At 47.3% G+C, this 22,199-nt stretch overlaps 1 protein-coding gene and 1 pseudogene across 2 annotated transcripts in view; both read right to left on the bottom strand.

Moving 5' to 3' along the window:
- The window catches only part of LOC103304517 (protein adenylyltransferase SelO-like), a 76,309-nt gene that overhangs the window by 18,034 nt on the left and 36,076 nt on the right, over positions 1-22,199 (bottom strand). The window contains exons 17-19 of one of the 2 annotated variants that reach the window (XM_054725652.1): positions 21,987-22,066; positions 21,181-21,224; positions 4,571-4,650 (exon numbers count right to left, since the gene is read on the bottom strand). In XM_054725652.1, coding sequence (XP_054581627.1) covers positions 4,571-4,650; positions 21,181-21,224; positions 21,987-22,066 — 204 coding nt within the window. Of the gene's footprint in view, positions 1-4,570; positions 4,651-21,180; positions 21,225-21,986; positions 22,067-22,199 lie in introns of those variants that run through there. The other variant, XM_054725656.1, reaches the window with a different exon arrangement.
- LOC103304915 (rho-related GTP-binding protein RhoN-like) lies at positions 10,263-10,927 on the bottom strand (annotated as a pseudogene).

Here is a 22,199-nt window from a genome sequence, read left to right as displayed (position 1 = left end):
GTGGGAGATGACACCAGATTTCAACCATGTGCATAAGGGACACATTCAACGGGAATATTCAGTGAGCGCCAAAGCTTTGCTGCACCAAGACCCGGCCCATAAACGTGTCTCCTGCACAGCAACTCTTCCTTTATAGACAAAGAGAGCCCCCCCAGTGACACCAACAACAATCAAGACTTAACTATACAAAGGAGGACCAAGATGGAGGCATAGGGCGGAAGCCTGATTGTTGCCTACCACAACAACTTTGAGACTACGACAAGAGAGCAGAGCAGACACCATCCAAGACCACCATAGGGCTGGCTGAGTAGATGCTCTACAACTAGAATAAAAGAGGGGTATGTGGGATGATGCTGATGCCGGTGACCCAAAGACCACACTTTAAGAACTACAGCTCAGGCGACACAAAAGAACTATGGCTCAGGCGATACAACAGCGGCCTGGAACGTGCTCGGCGCAGTTCCCCCGGCGGTCTCCGGCTGAGGGGACGGCTCCACTGGCAGCCAAGCACGGACAGACGAGCCCCTATGAGACATGGGGTGGGAGACTCCGCGCTTGCTGACCTCTGAGTCCGTCAAGAATCTCAACGCCCCGGAAGCGGCCAGGTGCGCATGCTCGGCGACCGGCCACCTATGCAGACCCAAGGGCCGACGCAGCGACGCCAGACTGGCCCACCGCCATGCACCGGGTGCACCGGAACTTCGCCGAGCCACCGCCCGACGAGTTCTGCAGCAGCCATACTGGAGCTCTGGAAGGATGGCCAGGGGAATTGCTGAGGGGGGATTGACCGGCAGGAATTGGGATCGGGAAGACGGGGCCCCGCTGAGACCCGGGTGCGGGCGGGGTTGCGCGCCTCTGGACTCGGGTGTGGTCACACGCCTCTGGGTATAAGTGAGGCCTCACGTCCCTGGGTCTAGGTGAGGCCACATGCCCCTGGGTCCAGGTGAGGCCGGACTCCGGGTCCGGGTGAGGCCAAGTGCCACTGGACCCGGATGACGCTGGACCCCATGCCCGGGCGAGGCCAAGCGCCCCTGGGTCTGGGAGAGCCCACACACCCCTGGGTCCAGGCGAGACCATGTGTCCCTGGATCCGGGTGAGGCTGCGTGCACCTAGGCCCGGGTGAGCCCAAGTGGCCCTGGGTCTGGGAGAGGCCAAGCGTCCCTGGGTGCGGGTGAGACCATGTGTCCCTGGATCCGGGTGAGGCCTCGGGCACCTAGGCCCGGGTGAGGCCACGTGCCCCTGGGTCTGGGAGAGGCCAAGCGTCCCTGGGTCCGGGCGAGACCATGCGTCCCTGGATCCGGATGAGGCCTCGTGCACCTAGGCCCGGGTGAGCCCAAGTGGCCATGGGTCTGGGAGAGGCCAAGCGTCCCTGGGTCCGGGTGAGACCATGTGTCCCTGGATCCGGGTGATGCCTTGTGCACCTAGGCCCGGGTGAGCCCAAGTGGCCCTGGGTCTGGGAGAGGCCAAGCGTCCCTGGGTACGGGTGAGACCATGTGTCCCTGGATCCGGATGAGGCCTCGTGCACCTAGGCCCGGGTGAGCCCAAGTGGCCCTGGGTCTGGGAGAGGCCAAGCGTCCCTGGGTCCGGGTGAGACCATGCGTCCCTGGATCCGGATGAGGCCTAGTGCACCTAGGCCCGGGTGAGCCCAAGTGGCCCTGGGTCGGGGAGAGGCCAAGCGTCCCTGGGTCCGGGTGAGACCATGTGTCCCTGGATCCGGGTGAGGCCTCGTGCACCTAGGCCCGGGTGAGCCCAAGTGGCCCTGGGTCGGGGAGAGGCCAAGCGTCCCTGGGTCCGGGTGAGACCATGTGTCCCTGGATCCGGGTGAGGCCTCGTGCACCTAGGCCCGGGTGAGCCCAAGTGGCCCTGGGTCTGGGAGAGGCCAAGCGTCCCTGGGTCCGGGTGAGACCATGTGTCCCTGGATCCGGATGAGGCCTCGTGCACCTAGGCCCGGGTGAGCCCAAGTGGCCCTGGGTCTGGGAGAGGCCAAGCGTCCCTGGGTCCGGGTGAGACCATGTGTCCCTGGATCCGGGTGAGGCCTCGTGTACCTAGGCCCGGGTGAGCCCAAGTGGCCCTGGGTCTGGGAGAGGCCAAGCGTCCCTGGGTCCGGGTGAGACCATGTGTCCCTGGATCCGGGTGAGGCCTCGTGCACCTAGGCCCGGGTGAGCCCAAGTGGCCCTGGGTCTGGGAGAGGCCAAGCGTCCCTGGGTCTGGGTGAGACCATGTGTCCCTGGATCCGGGTGAGGCCTCGTGCACCTAGGCCCGGGTGAGCCCAAGTGGCCCTGGGTCTGGGAGAGGCCAAGCGTCCCTGGGTCCGGGTGAGACCATGTGTCCCTGGATCCGGGTGAGGCCTAGTGCACCTAGGCCCGGGTGAGCCCAAGTGGCCCTGGGTCTGGGAGAGGCCAAGCGTCCCTGGGTCCGGGTGAGACCATGTGTCCCTGGATCCGGGTGAGGCCTCGTGCACCTAGGCCCGGGTGAGCCCAAGTGGCCCTGGGTCTGGGAGAGGCCAAGCGTCCCTGGGTCTGGGTGAGACCATGTGTCCCTGGATCCGGGTGAGGCCTCGTCCACCTAGGCCCGGGTGAGCCCAAGTGGCCCTGGGTCTGGGAGAGGCCAAGCGTCCCTGGGTCCGGGTGAGACCATGTGTCCCTGGATCCGGGTGAGGCCTCGTGCACCTAGGCCCGGGTGAGCCCAAGTGGCCCTGGGTCTGGGAGAGGCCAAGCGTCCCTGGGTCCGGGTGAGACCATGTGTCCCTGGATCCGGGTGAGGCCTCGTGCACCTAGGCCCGGGTGAGCCCACGTGGCCCTGGGTCTGGGAGAGGCCAAGCGTCCCTGGGTCCGGGTGAGACCATGTGTCCCTGGATCCGGATGAGGCCTCGTGCACCTAGGCCCGGGTGAGCCCAAGTGGCCCTGGGTCTGGGAGTGGCCAAACGTTCCTGGGTCTGGGTGTGACCATGTGTCCCTGGATCCGGGTGAGGCCTCGTGAACCTAGGCCCGGGTGAGGCCACGTGCCCCTGGGCCTGGGAGAGGCCAAGCGTCCCTGGGTCCGGGTGAGACCATGCGTCCCTGGATCCGGATGAGGCCTCGTGCACCTAGGCCCGGGTGAGCCCAAGTGGCCCTGGGTCTGGGAGAGGCCAAGCGTCCCTGGGTCCGGGAGAGACCATGTGTCCCTGGATCCAGGTGAGGCCTTGTGCAACTAAGCCCGGGTGAGGCCACGTGCCCCTGGGTCTGGGAGAGGCCAAGTGTCCTTGGGTACGGGTGAAGCCAGATCCTGGGTCCGGGTGAGGCCGTCCGCCCCTGGATCCATCCGGGTGAGGTTGGGTCCCAGGCCCGGGTGAGACCACGCGCCCCTTGGATATGGGTGAGGCCACGTGCCCCTTAGTCCAGGTGACGCCGTGCCCCTGGGATCGGCCGAGACCAAACCAGAGGGAGTCAGACCTCCATTACCACCATTTGTCCACCATCCAGAGCTGAGGGGTCAGTGCTGACATGTACACATAAGGAACTACTGGACATCGAAATTGGGTCTCAAAAGAACTGGTGGTCCAGGGGGAAGCTCGCTACAGATTGATTCATTTGCCTGTCAGCATAAATATTATTGCCCGTCTCACATTCAGTTCTTATTAGTATATATCTAGTGACATTTGATCTCGTTCATCTAGAGGAAATGATGAACAACATAGACTGAGGAACAAGAACAGAACCAGAAGCAAGGAGGCATCGATCGGACTATCGGGCCTCAGAGGGAGGATACGGGAGGGTAGGGGGAGGGTGGGGGGAGGGGGAGAGTTCAACCAAAGGACCTGTATGCATGCATATAAGCCTATCCAACGGTTAAGTTCAACAGGGGATTGGGGCATGCGTGGGGAGAGGGGTGGGATGGGAATGGGGGGATGAGGACAAATATGTGACACCTTAATCAATAAAGAAATTAAAAAAAATAAAATAAATAAAAAAAAAAAAAAAAAAATCATACACCTATGGATAAGGACAGCGTAGGGGAGGTAAGGGCAGAGGAGGGGTGGGAACCAGGTGGTGGGGAGATATGGGGGGAAAAAAGGAGAAACAATTGTAATAATCTGAAAAATAAAGATTTATTTAAAAAGTAAATAAATAAATAAATAAATAAAAAAGAGGGATCTCCTGCCCCTTGGAACAGCATGGATGGACCTGGAGACTATTATGCTAAGTGAAATAAGCCAATCTGAGAAAGACAAATATCACATGATTTCACTTATTTATGGAATCTAATGAATAAAACTAATTGAACAACAAAATATGACTCGAAGCATGTAGGCATGGAACAGACTGACATAACTCCATGTGCGGGTGGAAGGATGAAGAGAGATAAACCAAAGAACTTATATACTTATATGCATAGCCCATGGACACAAACAATAGGGTGATGAAGACCTGGGTGGTAGGCAGGGGCTGGGCAGAGGGAGATTAAAGGGGTTTGGGGGTGGAGGAATGGTAGATATCTGTAATACTGTCAACAATAAAAAATAAAATAAAAAATTTAAATGTGACATAGTTAAAATTAATAAAAATAAATGCAGAAAAGTCAACCACCTTACCTCTGAAAAATCATTCCTTTCTGCTTTTTGCACTGCAGACTCTGCCATCCAGTTCTTCAGCACGTATCTAGGATTAACAGCTTAAACAAGAGGGGAAAGCACTTATTGGAACCATAAATTATTAGGTCAACACAGGTCATATGAAATTACAGCTGAAATTAGATAATACTCAATAACTTTGCTGGAAGTCTCTAATGAGAAAAATTACCAGCATTAGTCAATTTTGACTGTTTATAAACAACTAGAGGCCCAGTGCACAAAATTCGTGCATGGGTACGGTCCCTAGGCCTGGCCTGAGATCAGGGCCATCTTCCCCAGCTGCTGGCAGCCGACCCCGTCCCCTGCTGCCACCCACCCCCAGTTCCCCGTTCACCATCGGGCGATTGGAGCCTGCAGGCCGGGGGGGGGGGGGGGGAAAAACCAAGAGGTTGGCTGTTCCTGCCTGCTTGCCGGCCCCATCCCCCGCCACAGGACGCCCTCCGTGTGTGGGGTGACTGGTGGGGCGGGGCCTTGGCCTGGCACTGCCCACATCCACCACCCCCCACCCCGGGTTCCGTGTTCACCATCAGGCAATCAGAGCCTGCCGGCCCAGGGGAGGGACCAAGAGGTTGGCCGTTCCTGCCCACTCGCTGGCCCCGCCCCCCACCGCTGGTCATTCTCTGTGTGTAGGGTGACCTGCGGGGTAGGAGCCTTGGCCTGGTGCTGCCCACATCCACCACCACCCACCCCTGGCTCCCTATTCCCCATCGAGCTATCAGAGCCTGCTGGCTGGGGGAAGGGACTGAGAGGTTGGCCAGCAGGCCCTGATCGGGCGATCAGAATTGGGGCCTGTGGGCTGGGGGCAGCTCCTATGTTGAGCGTCTGCCCCGTGGTGGTCAGTGCATGTCACGGTGACCGGTTATTCTGCCATTCGGTTGATTTGCATATTACCCTTTTATTATATAGGATGTGCAGTATTTTTTACCTGATGGTACAGAAAAGACTTTCTGAGAATTATGAGCAACATTTTTTCCTTCCAGTGTTTCAGCATTAAGTTGCCTATTTCACTATGTTCAGTTTGCTAAGCATTTCATAAAGCATGGAAAAGTAGTGAGTTCATCTGAATTAAGCCCTTTATTCTAAGTGGAGAGGGGTAAAGTTGCTGCTTTTAACATCTTCAATCACAGAATTAAGGTCTGACTCGGGAGGACTGCTTAGTGCTGATGCTGCCAAGAGCATACAGAAAAGGTTACCTGCAGGCAAAATTCTTTATACATTGATATTTTTATAGTAACTATGCATTTTAAAATATTAAAATGCATTGTAACAATGGCACATGTAGAAAAATTCCAGAAACTATGTCTTCATTTGAGATGAGACTTTTCCAAAATAATTTATCAACTGGGTGATATAAGGGAAGTTCTAGAGGCCTGCAGAAATTACCATTTTGTGGTTCTCATCAGCAGTTTTCTGAGTGACTTGAATGGAAGGAACAAATTGCATTTCAACTTGTTTTTATTTATTTTTATTTTTTAAATATATTTTTTATTGATTTCAGAAAGGAAGGGAGAGGGAAAGAGATAGAAACATCAATGATGAGAAAGAATCATCGATTGGCTGCCTTCTGCATGCCCCGCACGAGGGATTGTGCCCGCTACCCAGGCATGTGCCCCGACTAGGAATCCAAACATGACCTCCTGGTTCATAGGTTGATGCTCAACCACTGAGCCACTCTGGCTGGGCTCAACTTATTTTTAAAGATCTCATAAGATATGAGAGATAATAATAAAAAAAAAAGTGTCCTGTGACTCAGTAATTCGAATTCTCTAAAAATATAGTCTATTGGGACAACTTTAATATTAAATATATTATTCATATTATTAAGGAAAACTAGAAACCACTTAAAATCTTAATAAGAGGGGAACAGTTAAGTAAAACATTATATATCCTTTCAAAGAAGTATTATGATAGAACCATTAAAAATATTACATTATAAAGAATGAAGCAGCAAGAAAAGCTGCTTATTTTATTTTTAGTGAAAAAAAGACCTTAAATTATAACCCTGTATGATTACTACTACATTTTCTCCTAATCAATACACACAGAAAAGAGAGACTAGAAGAAAATACATCAAAAAGTAAATAGTGCCTGGCCAGTATGGCTCAGTGGTTGAGTGTTGACCCATGAACCAGGAATCATGGTTCTATTCCTGGTCAAAGCACATGCCCAGATTGTGGTTGCAGGCTCGATCCCCAGTGTCGAACATGCTGGAAGCAGGCGATCCGTGCTTCTCTCTCATTATTGATGTTTCTATCTCTGTCTCCCTCTCCCTTCTCTCTGAAATCAATAAAAACATATATGTATTTTTTAATATATTTTTATTGATTTCAGAGATGAAGGGAAAGGGGGAGAGAGATAGAAACATTAAAGATGAGAGAAAATCATTAATCAGCTGCCTCCTGCATGCCCCCTACTGGGGATTGAGCCTGCAACCAAGCATGTGCCCTTGACCAGAATCAAACTTGGGACCCTTCAGTCCGCAGGCAGGCGCTCTATCCACTGAGCCAAACCAGCTAGGGCTATATATATTTTTTAAAGTAAATAGTAATTATCTTTGGGAATACAGGGATCTTTTTTATTCTTTTTACAAATCTGCATTTTTCAAATTTTAAAGAGTTCATAGACAACTACTTTAAAATAAAAACCCCTGTACACAAAATATATATAGGCCATCTTTAAACAAAATTAAAACGACATGCAATAAAAACTGTGGAAGCACTCAGCATAGGCTGAACACACACACACACACACACACACACACACACACAAAAGCTAAACACTTCAAATTATTAAGTTCAACTAATCTCTAATGGGCTGGCAATGAAGCTAGAAAATGGTAGTTTGATTTATCATTTATTTAATAAAATAAAAAATATATAAATTAAAATAAATGACTCAATTATTAAGTAGTTATTAAAATAATTTAAGAAAAATTATTTGAAGTTAGCATATTCAACTTTTTCTCCTTTCTCTCTCTTTTTGATGCCCAAGAGAAGGGATAAAGTAGAAAATTTCTTCTATTCTACTCTACCAAAAGTCAAGTCTCCAATATGAACTTGAGGCCACTATTTACCAGGTGTACCGGTTAATAATGCAGATTTTGTAATCCAAGATAACACGATAATTTCAAGAGAAACATCAAAAGTGCTTTATTCAAAGTAATGTTCATCGCTAGCTACACATTTCCCCCATATTTCAGGTAATTTGTGGATCCGTCCATATAGAACTTTTCTTGTTTTGAAGGAAACCACTCAGAGACCCAATTTTCCACTTCTTCATACGTTTTGAAGTGCTGCTCAGAAAGTGCGTGTGCCATCGATCAGAACAAGTGGTAATCTGAAGGAGCAAGGTCTGGTGAATACATCGGGTGGGTTAATACTTCCCAGGAAAGATCTTTTAACGTATCTTTAACTGGTTTTGAAGTGTGTGATGGTGTGTCATCATGAAGCAAAATTACTTTGCCCTGTCTTCTGGCACATTCTGGTCGTTTCACGTTCAAAGCATGGCTCAAATTGATTATTTGTTGTCGGTAGCGATCAGTATTAATGGTTTCACCTGGTTTTAGAAGCTCATAATACACCACACCTTCCTGATCCCACCGAATGCAGAGCATTGTCTTCTTTCCAAAGCGATTTGACCTTGCAGTTGATGTTGATGGTTGACCTGGATCAACCCAGGATTTTGTGCAGTTGGGATTCTCAAAATAAATCCACTTTTCATCGCCAGTCACAATTTGATGCAAAAAAGACTTTCTTTCATGCCGTTGAAGCAACATTTTACTGATGACTTTTCGGTTTTCCATTTGTCTTTCATTCAGATGATGTGGCACCCATTTTCCTTCCTCTAAAATCTTTCCCATTGCTTGTACACGATCGGAAATTGTTTGCTGAGCAATGTTTAATCTTTCTTCAAGTTGTTTGACACGTATCTTCATCCAATAATGCTTGTAATTGTTGGTCTTCAAACCTTTTTGGTTGACCTGAACGTTCTTTGTCTTTCACATCGAAATCATCATTTTTAAAGCATTTAAACCAGCGTTCACAAGTATCTTGAGATGGAGCATGTTCACCATAAGCTTCTCGAAGTATTCAGCAGCACTTCTTTTCAAAATAAAGTAATGAATTAAAACTTCCCGCAAATGCTCTTTTTTTGGCATGTAATTTGACATTTTTAAGCGTAAAAATATCTATGATGTTAACACCTTCAAAAAATTTGACATATGAAGTTTTGAAGCTTGTCAATACAACAAAATAGCATACATATCAAATCATATATATATCAACATATGTATGACTCCATCTATTGAAAAAAAATCCGCATTATTAACCGGTACACCTAATAAATTTACACTGAAAGAAAAAATAAGACATTTGGCGGGCTAGCATTTTGAATCTGTGCCAATAACCTGCATTCTGACGGACACTCTTGCTTGCCGATAAACTCCATTCTTATCTGTGATGCCTGTCCTGCCTTGCAGAACCTGTTTCCTGGAATACTCCTATTTTACAGAGGCCATAAACCATGAGACATATACAACCCTCTGAGGGTGTTGGCAGCACTGGCGCCAGACAGGACTCTGAGTGTAATCTCACTTCCCCCATCCCAATTCACGGAGGGCTGCAAAGCCCATGGGAAGTCCCCAGAAGTCCGGAAGCCTGATCCATATTTGGAGGACAAAGGAACTAAGGGTATAAAGGGAAAGCTTCATCCATATTCATGGCTCAGGATTTGGAGATTGACTCCCTGAGTCACGGCACTAGTGCATTAAAGGATCCTATTCTGACTCCTGAGTGCCCGACTGATTATTCTCCCACGCCGCCTGGCAGCTTATCTATAACAACACTATCACCTTAACTCAGCAATTTTCAACCTTTTCTATCTCATGGTGCACACAAACTAATTACTAAAATTCTGCAATACACCAAAAAAAATGTTATATTTTTTGCAGGTCTGACAAAAAAAATAGGTATAATTTTGATTCATTCATACCAGATGGCTATTGTTCTGTTGGCTGTTGTCATTTTTTAATTTAACAATCTAAGGAAAAAGAGGTCAGTGCCCCTTACTAAATAGTCAGGTATTGACTGCAGGTTTTATCCTCCCCTCCCCCATGACATGGGCTTTATTTGGGGACTGTCGGGGGAAGAGAGAGGAGCCGGGACTGGTAGATATGGGGGAAGGGGTTTCTCAATTTGCTATATACTTTAGTGCAGGTTGCCTGCAGGTTGGGATGAGTGAGAATGCTGTAGAGGTGAGAGAAGAGGAAAAGGGAAGGTCATGGAATGGACACTTTCTTAGGGCACAAAGCCAGGACCAGGATATTGGGACCATGGGTGGGGAGGGAAGGCACTCTTCATATACTGAGACTCAACCAAGGTCACTGCTCGATGCCAACTTCCCCAAGCCCACTGCCCCATCCCGACTCCTGACCCAAATGCCTGCCCTGCTAGCTTCCTCACTTTCTTGTGGAGAGGAGGAGGAAGATGTGGGGAATGGTGAACCTCTGCCTCTGGGTTCCTTGCCTAGGAGAATTGCTCACTCAGCCTGCCCTGAAGTCCCAGCCAGAGTCAGGAGGTCAGGAAGCCAAGTTGCAGGCAGGGAAACAATTGTGCCCTTCACCACTCCTCCTGACCTTCTGCCCCTCCCCAGCTCCTCACATGAGGCTGCAACTCATGGCTCCATCCTTGTATATCTCACCTTCATCCTTGTGTATCTTTGCCAGGTCCCCCAGTCTGGCATCCTGCCAGCTGAGCGGATCGCTGCAGTACTTGGAGTGAGTCAGTATGGCGCAGCTACCTATGGGAGGCCACTGTGACCATGTGGAAGATAGCCCTGATGCTGCGCTCAGAGGACCAAGAGAAACACTCCACGCGGGACACGGCCCCTGCCTGCTTGGCCAGCTCAGTACTCTGCTCCTGTGTAACGGAAAAGCCACTGCTTGGACAGCTCCCTCAGTGTGTGGGCCAGGTTGGTCCACATGTCCATTTTACAGCCAACCAGCACAACCGTGGCATCGGGGCAAAACTCCTGAGTCTCCCCTTGCCCCTTCTTGGGGAGACTGGCCAGTGTTTCTGGTCATTAAGCAGATGAGTACAACGTCTGAATCAGGATAGGCCAGGGGCCAGATGTTATCACAGTAAGAGGAACCTGAAGTGCCCCACATGTTGAGCTCAATGCGGCACTTGTCTACTTAAAACTCCCAGTGTAGTTTTCAAACATGGTGGGGACATAACTCCAGGTGTAGGCATCTTTAGAGAACACCCTGACGCACTCTGAATCCCTCACCACAATCTTGCAGCAGCCGCTCTTCCCCTCCATGGTCCTGGCTACATGCCACACAATCTCCCCACTGCCTCAGCACTCCCACCCACAGGCGGTCCCCTCTAGGCCAACACCAGCATCTCATAGGACACACCAAGCCCCCACCAAGGCCGGCCGGGGGTACCCCCTCTGCCTTGCCCCCAGCCCCTTAAAAATTCTTGTGTTAGGGCAAACAGGTTGAAAATCGCTGCCTTAACTGATAGCCCTTTCACCTTGATTCCCAAATGATCTGGTTTAATTTCCACTGAGCGTCCTCAGAACACAAAGGAAATGTGCCTGACTTGCAATGAGTCTAGCATTCTGTTTGTTATTTCCCAAAAGCAGTAAGTTTGTGTTGAGCCAGCCCGTTTGGGCCAATTCATTCCCTCATGATCAGTGGCATGCCATTTGCAAAATGTTAAGTAGAAGGTCAATGGAGTAGGCCTAAGGTTATATTCTAAAATGAGATTCAAACCCAGGATTTCAACTTAACTTTGCCTTGAGCTCTAAATAGCTGTGTTCTAATCAGCTGACCAATGAAGACAAAGATTCTTCTGACCATGCACCACAAATTCACAACTAGGCCCTGGCTGGTATTGCTCAGTGGTTAGAGTGTTGGCCCACACACCAAAGGATCACGGGTTTTGTTCCCAATCAGGGCATGTACCTGGTTTGCAGGTTCTATTCCTGGCCCCCTATCAGGGTGTGCAGGAGGCAACCAACTCATGTGTCTCTCTCACATTGATATATCTCTTCCTTCACTTCCACACTCTCTAAAAAAATCAATGGAAAAAATATCCTCAGGTGAGGATTAACAAAAACAAAACAAAATTCATTTCTAGGCCTGAAGAAAAGCAATATTACACTGCTAAGTTTTTAGAATTACAACCAACCTTGTTTTATTGCAGATGGAGTTACTTTAGGGCTTTTAAAAAATATCTCCCTATGCCGAAACCGGTTTGGCTCAGTGGATAGAGCGTGAGCCTGTGGACTCAAGGGTCCCAGGTTCGATTCCGGTCAAGGGCATGTACCTTGGTTGCGGGCACATCCCCAGTAGGGGTTGTGCAAGAGGCAGCTGATCGTTGTTTCTCTCTCATCGATGTTTCTAACTCTCTATCCCTCTCTCTTCCTCTCTGTAAAAAATCAATAAAATAATATATTTTTTTTAAAAAATCTCCCTAGCATAATGCTGGAACTACCTAGAGCAAGCATATCAAACTCACGGCCCGCCAGCCAGGAGTTTGGCATGCTTGACCTAGAGTAACCTAACCTATTAGTGTCATCCTTATTGCATTGACATGACTCAGTTGACACTAGTAGTTCTCTATACAAGCCCTAAGTAAAGCAAGAGTATTAGGATACTCTTTTTCTTTGCTGTAGCCTTCCATAATTTATAAGAAGCACCTGGTAATTAAACTCCAAGATTGTTAGCTCCTCTGATTCAAATAGCCCCTCTACTCAAACTGCAAGACAACATGTTACTTTCAAGGCTACATTTTTACATACACTTCCTCCCAGCTGTTTTTATAACTCAGGGATAATTAGTAGAAAGTTCCTCCCTGCCCCCACCCCTTCAAACAAGCCTCTTTTGAACTTTTCATAACTTTTGCTCTAAAAATGTTTTGTAGGCTTTGGAAAAATACTGACAAGACACCTCCCTAGGACATCTACCCTGGACTGTTTCCTAAAGAACAAACTAAGTACAACCACCCTGATGTCTGCTCAATTTCAGCCCCCAAATCCCTCTCCCTTCCTTATTGTTTAACAACAGCCAGGACTTAAAAGGAGAGCTGCCCTTTGTTTTCTTGTTCCTGGATTAATTAGCAATGCAGAGCCCTTTCCCTTAGGGTTAAATAAAATAAACTTCCTCTCTGCATCTATCTCCTCTCTCAAATGTGAATTCTTTCACAGCCCACATCACCAGCCAAACCCTAAAAAAGAGAATGTAAGGATTTAGGTTCTTCTGTCTTAACTTCTTTAATCTTGTTGGAATTCACAATGCAAAAAGAACTTCTATTTTTTTTCTTTCTCCAAGCCAAGAGTCACATAGCAAACTGAAATATACATTAATAAAAGAGAAACATGCAAATTGACTGTCACTCCACTACACCCACCAGCCAATCAGGAGCGAGTATGCAAATTAACCCAACAAAGATGGTGCTGCTGGAGTGTCTGGGCCTGTCTGCCTGGCCAGAGGCCAAAGGGGCCAAGCGGCGAGGCTGGATCCACCGCCAGAGTGGGGGGATCCAGCCTCACTGCTCCACTCCTGCTGGAGTGTCCGGGCCTGTCAGCCTGGCCGGGAGTCGCGGGAGCCAAGAGGCGAGGCAGGATCTGCCCACTCCAGCGGCGGCTGCTGCGTCGCCACTCTGCCGCTGCTGGAGTGTCTGGGCCTGTCAGCCTGGTCGGGGGCTGCGGGAGTCCAGTGGCGAGGCTGGGTCCACTGCCGTTGGTGTCTGGGCCTGTCAGCCCCTCCATGAGTCTGGATGCTGTGTCCAGGGGGCACACGCAAATTGTCCCCTCAGGAGTTCGACCGGGAGACCAGGAGTTCGATCACTTGCTATGATGTGCGCTGACCACCAAGGGGTGGCGTGGAAAGAAGGAAGACCCCATCTGGCAGCCGGGAAAGGGAGGCCCCAGCCAGCAGCCAGAAGGCCCCAATCAGCCCTGATTGCTGGCCAGGCCTAGGGACCCTACCAGTGCACGAATTTTGTTCACTGGGCCTCTAGTCAATATATAAAGTTGATTTATTTTTAGAGCTATCTTTTGAACATGTATTATGGCCCAGGCACTGTAACAAGATACTTTACATGCATTATTGTTCATCATTACAACATGCTTGCAAAATATCCCAATTCTACAAAGCTGAGGGCCTTAAAACTTGGGAGAGTTAAATATCTTTCAGATTATACATCTAAAAAGTGGCAAAATGAAAAAATGCAGGAACCAAGATGGCAGCATGGGTAAATGCTGGTACTTGCCGCCTACCATAACCATATCAAAATTACAACTAAGACACAGAAAAATGATCATTCAGAACAACCTGAAAGCTGGCTGAAGGGAAGTCCTACAACTAGAGAAGTAAAGAAGAAAGAACAATCATCCCACTTCTAGGAATATATCCTAAGAAACCTGAAATACTCATCAGAAAGGATATATGCACCCCTATGTTCATATAAGCAGCACAATTTACAATAGCTAAGACTTGAAACAGCCTAAGTGCCCATCAGCAGATGAGTGGATTAGAAAACTATGGTACATTTACACAATGAAATACTGTGGCAATAAAAAAGAAAGAAAGAAAAAGAACTCTTACCATTTACCACAGCATGGATGGAGCTGGAGAGTATTATGCTTAGTTAAATAAGCCAGTCAGAGTAAGGTAAGTAGCACATGATCATACTCATATATGGAATCTAATGAACCAAATAAACTGATGATCAAAAATAGATCCAAAGTCATAGAAGCATGAACAGACTGTTGAACCTCAGTGGGAAGGCAGGAGAGGGTGAGTGGGAAGAAATAAACCAATGGGGAAAACCAAGATGGCGGCATAGATAAACACCTAAATTGCTGCCTTGCACAACAATTTCAAAACTACAACTAAAAGACAAAACGGACATCATCCAGAACCACAGGAAGGCTGGCAGAGTGGAAATTCTACAACTAGAAAAAAAGAGAAAAGCACACTGAGACTCAGAGGAGCTTCAGAAGGCAGAGGTACGGAGACACGCGCGCTCAGAGAGAGCGGGCAACTGAGTACGCGGCTGGCTTTCTCAAGCGGGAGGGAGACAAAAACTCCCGACGGCTCTGAACTCCAGTTCCGGGCGAGACTCTGGGGACCCAGACTCATTCGGGGAGAAAGTGGACTGTCTGGCAGTGGGCGAAACTCGAAGGGCGGCTTTCTCTCAGAGGTGCTTGCAGCGATTACCGCAAGACACTGAGACCCAGGGGCCTCTTAGGGCAAGGCTGACAGGAAGCCAATGCTGTCTGCTCTGCCCTGAGACTCCACCCTATCCAAGCTGAGCACAGAGGCTTTTGCAAGTCTTTTCACATAAAGGTGTCTCCAGCACAGAAGTTCTCCCAGCTTAGACACAGCTGATCCTCACAGCCAATTGGCCTGGAGGTCAATTCCTCCCAATGATACCAACAACAATCAAGGCTTAAGTATAACAAAACTGTGCACACAGCCCACAAAGGGGTGCACCAAGAGTGTCCACCTCAGGTAACTAGGGAGGCTGAGCCACTGGGCCCTATAGGATACCTAGCACACAAAGCCACTCTATCAACCCAGGGAAGCAGCCAAAATGTGGAGACAAAGAAACAGGTCACAAACGAAAGAAATGGAGGAAAGCAAACTACTGGATATAGAGTTCAAAACCACGGTTATAAGGTTTTTCAAGAATTTTCTAGAAAAGGACTATAAATTTAGCAAGACCCTCGAGGATATGAAAAAGGACCAACTAGAAATTAAGTATACACTGACTGAAATAAAAAATAATATACAGAGATCCAACAGCAGACAAGAGGATCGCAAGAATCAAGTCAAAGATTTAAAATACAAAGAAGCAAAAAACACCCAACCAGAAAAGAAAAAAGAATCCAAAAATATGAAGATAGTGTAAGGAGCCTCTAGGACAACTTCAAGCATACCAACATCCGAATTATGGGGGTGCCAGAAGAAGAGAGAGAGCAAGATACTGAAAACCTATTTGAAGAAATAATGACAGAAAACTTCTCCCACCTGGTGAAAGAAATAGACTTACAACTGCAGGAAGCGCAGAGAACCCCAAGCAAAAGGAATTCAAAGAGGACCACACCAAGACACATCATAATTAAAATGCCAAGAGCAAAAGACGAAGAGAGAATCTTAAAAGCAGCAAGAGAAAAACAGTTACCTACAAGGGAACACCAATACGATTGTCAGCTGATTTCTCAACAGAAACTATGCAAGCCAGACGGGAGTGGCAAGAAATATTCAAAGTGATGAACAGCAAGAACCTACAACCAAGATTACTCTACCCAGCAAAGCTATCATTCAGAATTGAAGGGCAGATAAAGAGCTTCACATATAAGAAAAAGCTAGAAGGAGTTCATCACCACCAAACGAGTATTATATGAAATGCTGAAAGGTACTCTTTAAGAAGAGGAAGAAGAAGAAAAAGGTAAAGATAAAAATTATGAACAACAAATACATATCTATCAACAAGTGAATCTAAAAATCAAGTGAATAAAAAATCTGGAAAACAAATCTGATGAACAGAATAAACTGGTGAATATAATAGAATCAGGGGCATAGAAAGGAAGTGGACTGACAATTCTTGGGGGGTAAGGGGTGTAGGGGGGTGTGGGAAGAGACTGGACAAAAATCATACACCTATGGATGAGGACAGTGGCGGGGGGAAAGGCAGGGGGTGGGGTGGGAACTGGGTGGAGGAGAGCTATGGGGGGAAAAAAGAGGAACAATTGTAATAATCTGAACAATAAAGATTTATTTTTAAAAAATAAGCCAATGAATTTGTATGCATATACGCATAACCTGTGGACATGGACAATAAGGTGGTGAGGGCCTGGGGGGGGCGGGTAGGGAGGACGTGATTGGGCTGGAAGAGGTTAATGGGGGGGAAAGGGAGGACCTATGCAATACTTTCAACAATAAAGATTAAAAAGGAAGAGGAGAAGGAGAAGAAAGAAGAGAAGGCGAAGGAGAAGGAGGAGGAGGAGGAGGAGGAGGAGGAGGAAGAGAACGAAGAGGAGGAGGAAGAGGAGAAAAAGGATGAGGAGGAGGAAGATGAAGGAGGAGGAAAAGGATGAGGAGGAGGAGAGAAGGAGGAGGAGGGGGATGAGGAAGAGGAGGGAGAGGAGAAAGCACACGAGACTAGTAGGAGGGGCAGACAGTAGAGGGGTGGGGGCCTGTGCTGGGAGTTGAAAGTAGGTGAGGAGAGGTCAGTGGAGGAAAAGGGGACATATGTAATACTTTCAACAATAAAGAATGTAAATTTTTTAAAAAGAAAAAGAAGAAAGCACACAGAGTCTGGTAAGGGGGAGGCACGGAATGGGCTGGTCCAACACTCATGTGTGTGGCACTTTTTGCAATAGGGAGGGATATTTCTGCTGTTTAGGGCTCCCTTGAGGAGCAAGGGGTCCCAGCCACACACCAGTTGCCCAGCTCAGGGTTCCAGAGCTGGGAAAAGAAGTCCCTATAACTTCAGGCTGTAAAAACCAGCAGGGATTGTGGCTGAGTGACCCAGGCAGTTCCTTTTAAAGGGCCAGTGTACAAACTTTCATGGACTTACTACTTACTCCCTCTGAGCTCCAGCACTCCCTTTGGAGGAACAGCTAATAGAGATCCAGGGACATACAGGGAGCAACTGGACTGTCTGGCATTGGGGCAGGAATTTAGGGGCAGCTTTCTCCCAGGCAGGGATGTTCGCAGCGGCCATTCTTCCTATGCTGAGACCTTCCCTGTTGCAGAGCTGACTGGCAGCCATATCTGAGTTCTAATCAGCGTGGCTCACACTGTTTGCTCCACCCTGGTGATTCCCTGAGATCACACCCCATACAATTTGCAGCCCTATCCAAACTGTTTGCAGCATCTTTTCTATATGAACCAGCCTGCTAGTTCAGGCTTCAGACTTTCCTAAAATCTCTCAAACAAGCAGCAGCTGGTGTCAGCGAGACCCATACTTATCAATAAGGGGCCCAAGACAGCTTGGCCTTGCCTGGGCACTTCTAAGCCCAACACAAGTAGCAGCCACCTGAAGATTGCTCTGTATCTTCTGCTGGGTGGCCCCAGGCAGTGGCTGACTTTGCACATCCCAGGAGACAGAGCCAGTGCACCTGATGGACAGCTTCAGACCATACCAGATTACAACTCTACACATCCACAAGCAACGCACTCAAGGGGCAGACTCAGTGAGCACCAAAGCCCCACTGAAGCAAGTCCTGCTCCAAAGAGGTGTCTCCTGCACAGCAGCTCTTCCCACTGTAGTAGCAGCTGGTCTTCACAGCCGATTGGACTGGAGGTCAATTCCTCCTTGTGATACCAACAGCAATCAAGGCTCAACTACAACAAGACTGTGCACACACCCCACACAAGGGCACACCTAGAATGTCCAGTTCAGGTGACTGGGGAGGCTGAGCCACTGGGCCCTACAGGACACCTACTACACAAGGCCACTCTACCAATTCCAGGAGACACAGCAGATCTATCTAATACACAGAAACACAGGGAAGCAACCAAAATGTGGAGACAAAGAATCATGTCACAAATGAAAGAACATGAGAAATCTCCAGAAAAAGAACTAAATGAAAGGGAAGCAAGCAAACTACTATACACAGAGTTCAAAACAATGGTTAAAAGGTTGCTCAAGGATCTTAATAAGAGCTTCAAAGGACTTAGTGAGATTTACAAGGATCTTAGTGAGAATTTCAAAGACATGAAAAAGGATCAGCCCTAACCAGTTTAGCTCAGTGGATAGAGAGTCAGCCTGCGGACTCAAGGGCCCCAGGTTCGATTCCGGTCAAGGGCATGTACCTTGGTTGTGGGCACATCCCCAGTGGGGGGTGTGCAGGAGGCAGCTGATTGATGTTTCTCTCTCATCGATGTTTCTAACTCTCTCTCCCTCTCCCTTCCTCTCTGTAAAAAATCAATAAAATATATTTTAAAATTTATAAAAAGAAAAAGGATCAGTCAGAAATTAAGCATACACTAACTGAAATAAAGAATAATTTTCACCGGGTCCAGGTGAGGCCATGTGTCCCCGGGTCCGGGTGAGGCCTCGCGTACCTAGCTCCGGGTGAGGCCACGCGCCCCTGGGTCTGGGAGAGGCCACGCGCCCCCGGGTCCGGGTGAGGCCATGTGTCCCTGGATCCGGGTGAGGCCTCGCACACCTAGGTCCGGGTGAGGCCACGCGCCCCTGGGTATGGGAGAGGCCACGTGCCCCCGGGTCCAGGTGAGGCCACGTGTCCCTGGGTCTGGGTGAGGCTACGCCCCTGGGTCTGGGAGAGGCCACGCGCCCCCGGGTCCAGGTGAGGCCATGTGTCCCTGGATCCGGGTGAGGCTGGGTCCCGGGTCCGGGTGAGGCCTTGCGCACCTAGCTCCGGGTGAGGCCACGCGCCCCTGGGTCTGGGAGAGGCCACACGCCCCCGGGTCCGGGTGAGGCCATGTGTCCCTGGATCCAGGTGAAGCCGTGCCCCTGGGTCCGGCCGAGACCAAACCAGAGGGAGTCGGACCTCCGTCACCACCATTTGTCCACCATCCAGAGCTGAGGGGTCAGTGCTGACATGTACACATAAGGAACTGGTGGACATTGAAATTGGGTCTCTAAAGAACTGTTGGTCCAGAAAGAAACTCACTACAGACTGATTCATTTGCCTGTCAGCATAACTATTATTGCTCGTCTCACATTCAGTTCTTATAAGTATATCTCTAGTGACACATGATCTCGCTCATCTAGGGGAAATGATGAACAACATAGACTGATGAACAAGAACAGAACCAGAAACAAGGAGGCATCGATCGGACTATCGGGCCTCAGAGGGAGGATAGGGGAGGTTGGGGGGGGGGGGGAGAGATCAACAAAAGGACTTGTGTGCATGCATATGAGCCTATCCAACGGTTAAGTTCAACGGGGGGTTGGGGCATCCGTGGGGAGGGGTGTGGGATGGGAATGGGGGGATGAGGACAAATATGTGACACCTTAATCAATAAAGAAATTTAAAAAAAAAGAATAATTTTCAGGGATTCCATAGTAGAGTAGAGGATTCCACCCAATCAGAAGAGCAAAAAGAAAAAAGAATCCAAAAATACAAAGATAGTGTAAGGAGCCTCTGGGACAACTTTAAGCATACCAATATTTGCATTATGGGGTGCCAAGAAGGAGAAGAGAGAGCAAGATACTGAAAATCTATTTGAATAAATAATGACAGAAAACTTCCCCTATGTGATGAAAGAAATCCACTTACAAGTCTAGGAAACACAGGGAGTCCCAAACAAGAGGAACCCAAGGAGGCCCACACCAAGACACATCATAATTAAAATGCCAAAGTTAAAGAGAGAATCTTAAAAGCAGCAAGAGAAAAGCAGTGAAGAAGAAAAAGATAAAAAATATGGACAATATAATGGCAATAAATACGTATCTATCAACAATTGAATCTAAAAATCAAATAAACAAACAAGAAATCTAAGGAACAAAATAAACTAATGAATAAAACAGAACCAGAGGCATGGAAACATGGAACAGACTGAAGAATTTCAGAGGAAAGCGGGGGAGGGGGTTGGAAAGAGATTAACCAAAGAACTTATATGCATATATGCATTACCTATGGACACAGACAATAGGGTGGTGAAGGCCTGGGGTAGGTTGGGAACCTGGTAGAGGAGGGCAATGGGGAGACCAAAGGGGTATATCTGTAATACTCTCAACAATAAAGATTTTTTTTTTAAAGTGGCAAGATGTGATTCAACTGCCAGATTCTTTTTTTTTTTTATTTAATATATTTCTTTATTGATTTCAGAGAGGAAGGGAGGAGACAGAGAGAGAGAAACATCAATGATGAGCGACAATCATCGATTGGCTTCCTCCTAAACGCCCCCCACTGGGGATCAAGCCCGCAATCCAGGCATGTGCCCTTGGCCGGAATTGAACCTGGGACACTTCAGTCCGCAGGCCGACGCTCTATCCACTGAGCCAAGCTGGCTAGGCCTCAACTGCCAGATTCTAAAACTCACGTTCTTTCCACCATAACCCAAGCCATTTTCCTATCTCTCCACCATCTTTTAAGACTATATTACTTTAAGACCAGTATGCAAACTTACTAAACACAGAGTTTTCATACTCTGAGTTAAAATTACACACTAGAGCCCTGACCAGTTTGGCTCAGTGATTAGAGTGTTGGGCCGTGGACTAAAAGTTCCCGGGTTCGATTCCCAGTCAGGGCACATGCCTGGGTTGCAGGCTCAATCCCCAGTAGGGGGTGTGCAGGAGGCAACTGATCAATGTTCCTCTCATCGATGTTTCTAACTCTCTATCCCTCTCCCTTTCTCTCTGTAAAAAATCAGCAAAAATATATATATTTTTAAAAAATCACCCACTAGAATTAGAAAGTTCATATATAATACTTCAATTCAACTAAAATTTATTCATCTAGAATTCTTCCAGTTTAAAAACAAAAACAAAAACTTAGTTCCCTCACGTAATTACTTCTGGTTTTTAAAATGTTGCTTTTATGTGATTATTTAAAGTTTTTAAAACATCAAAATGATTACTTACTCATCATTCTTTTTCTTCTTTCAAAATCCGAATCATTCATGTTACTAAAAATAAATAAAACAAAAGACAAAATTATCTACCATCTTTCCAAGCTATATCTTTTTTCCAAAAGGATAGGAATTACTTCATAAGACAAATATTGAAAAAAATTTTTTAATCACATTGAATCAGTAGGAATATAGAAAATACTGAATTGATTAAACATGTAAAATACTACCTTGTTTAGTTATTTTAGACAATACCAACCCTTTTACTTTTACAAGTTAAAAATATTTGTCTAAAAATAGTAAAAATTGACTGAAACCTTTCCTTACTTTAAACAGTTTTCTGAAAATATTTTACCTTTTTCTTGATTACTCAGGATAATCTTAATAAATAGATCTCAGTGGCCATTAAACTGTGACGGGCTATTTGCTCCTGTGTGTCCTGCGGTTTTCATTCAGCTGCCTCTACCTACAACTCCTTTACTCTTTCTTGTTTGTTGCTTCTAGTTCATTTGAGTTACAAAACAAGGTAACTTCTTAAAATTGTACAAGATGTGCCAATAAGTAAACGTTGGATAAGAGCCTAAGGAGCTCTCCTGCTCCAGGGCTTGGGAAGCCTGGGGAACTGTGTTATTGGAGAGCTGAGGTGAACAGTTAAGTGCGCTCCCCATGGGTGAAGTGTTACTACAGACGCCTCAACCAGTGCAAGGTACCCAGGAGTAAAAAGGTAATGGTAAAAAATGGAAAGGGAGGGATCTCATGGATTGACTATGCTAAAGTAATACGTCACATGTTTTTTTGTAAATCATTAGATTACCTTACCTCATCAGTCTCAAAAGGTACTGGGACACCCAGGCAGGAAAGAGTTCATGTTTTGAAATCATCTTCAGTGCCCAAAATTGCTAAATGAAAATATAGTAATAGACTGCTTATTCTATTAATGTTTGTTCAGTTTAACTCTGTGTTTCTTTTAATTACATTCTTATACTATCCATATTTTTTAAAGTATACTATTTCAAGTAGAAGTATATTAAA

This window comes from Eptesicus fuscus, chromosome 2 (genome assembly GCF_027574615.1).
Source record: "Eptesicus fuscus isolate TK198812 chromosome 2, DD_ASM_mEF_20220401, whole genome shotgun sequence".
Taxonomy (NCBI): domain Eukaryota; kingdom Metazoa; phylum Chordata; class Mammalia; order Chiroptera; family Vespertilionidae; genus Eptesicus; species Eptesicus fuscus.
Note: the sequence above shows the minus strand (reverse complement) of the source record. Positions and strands in the feature narration are given on the sequence as shown.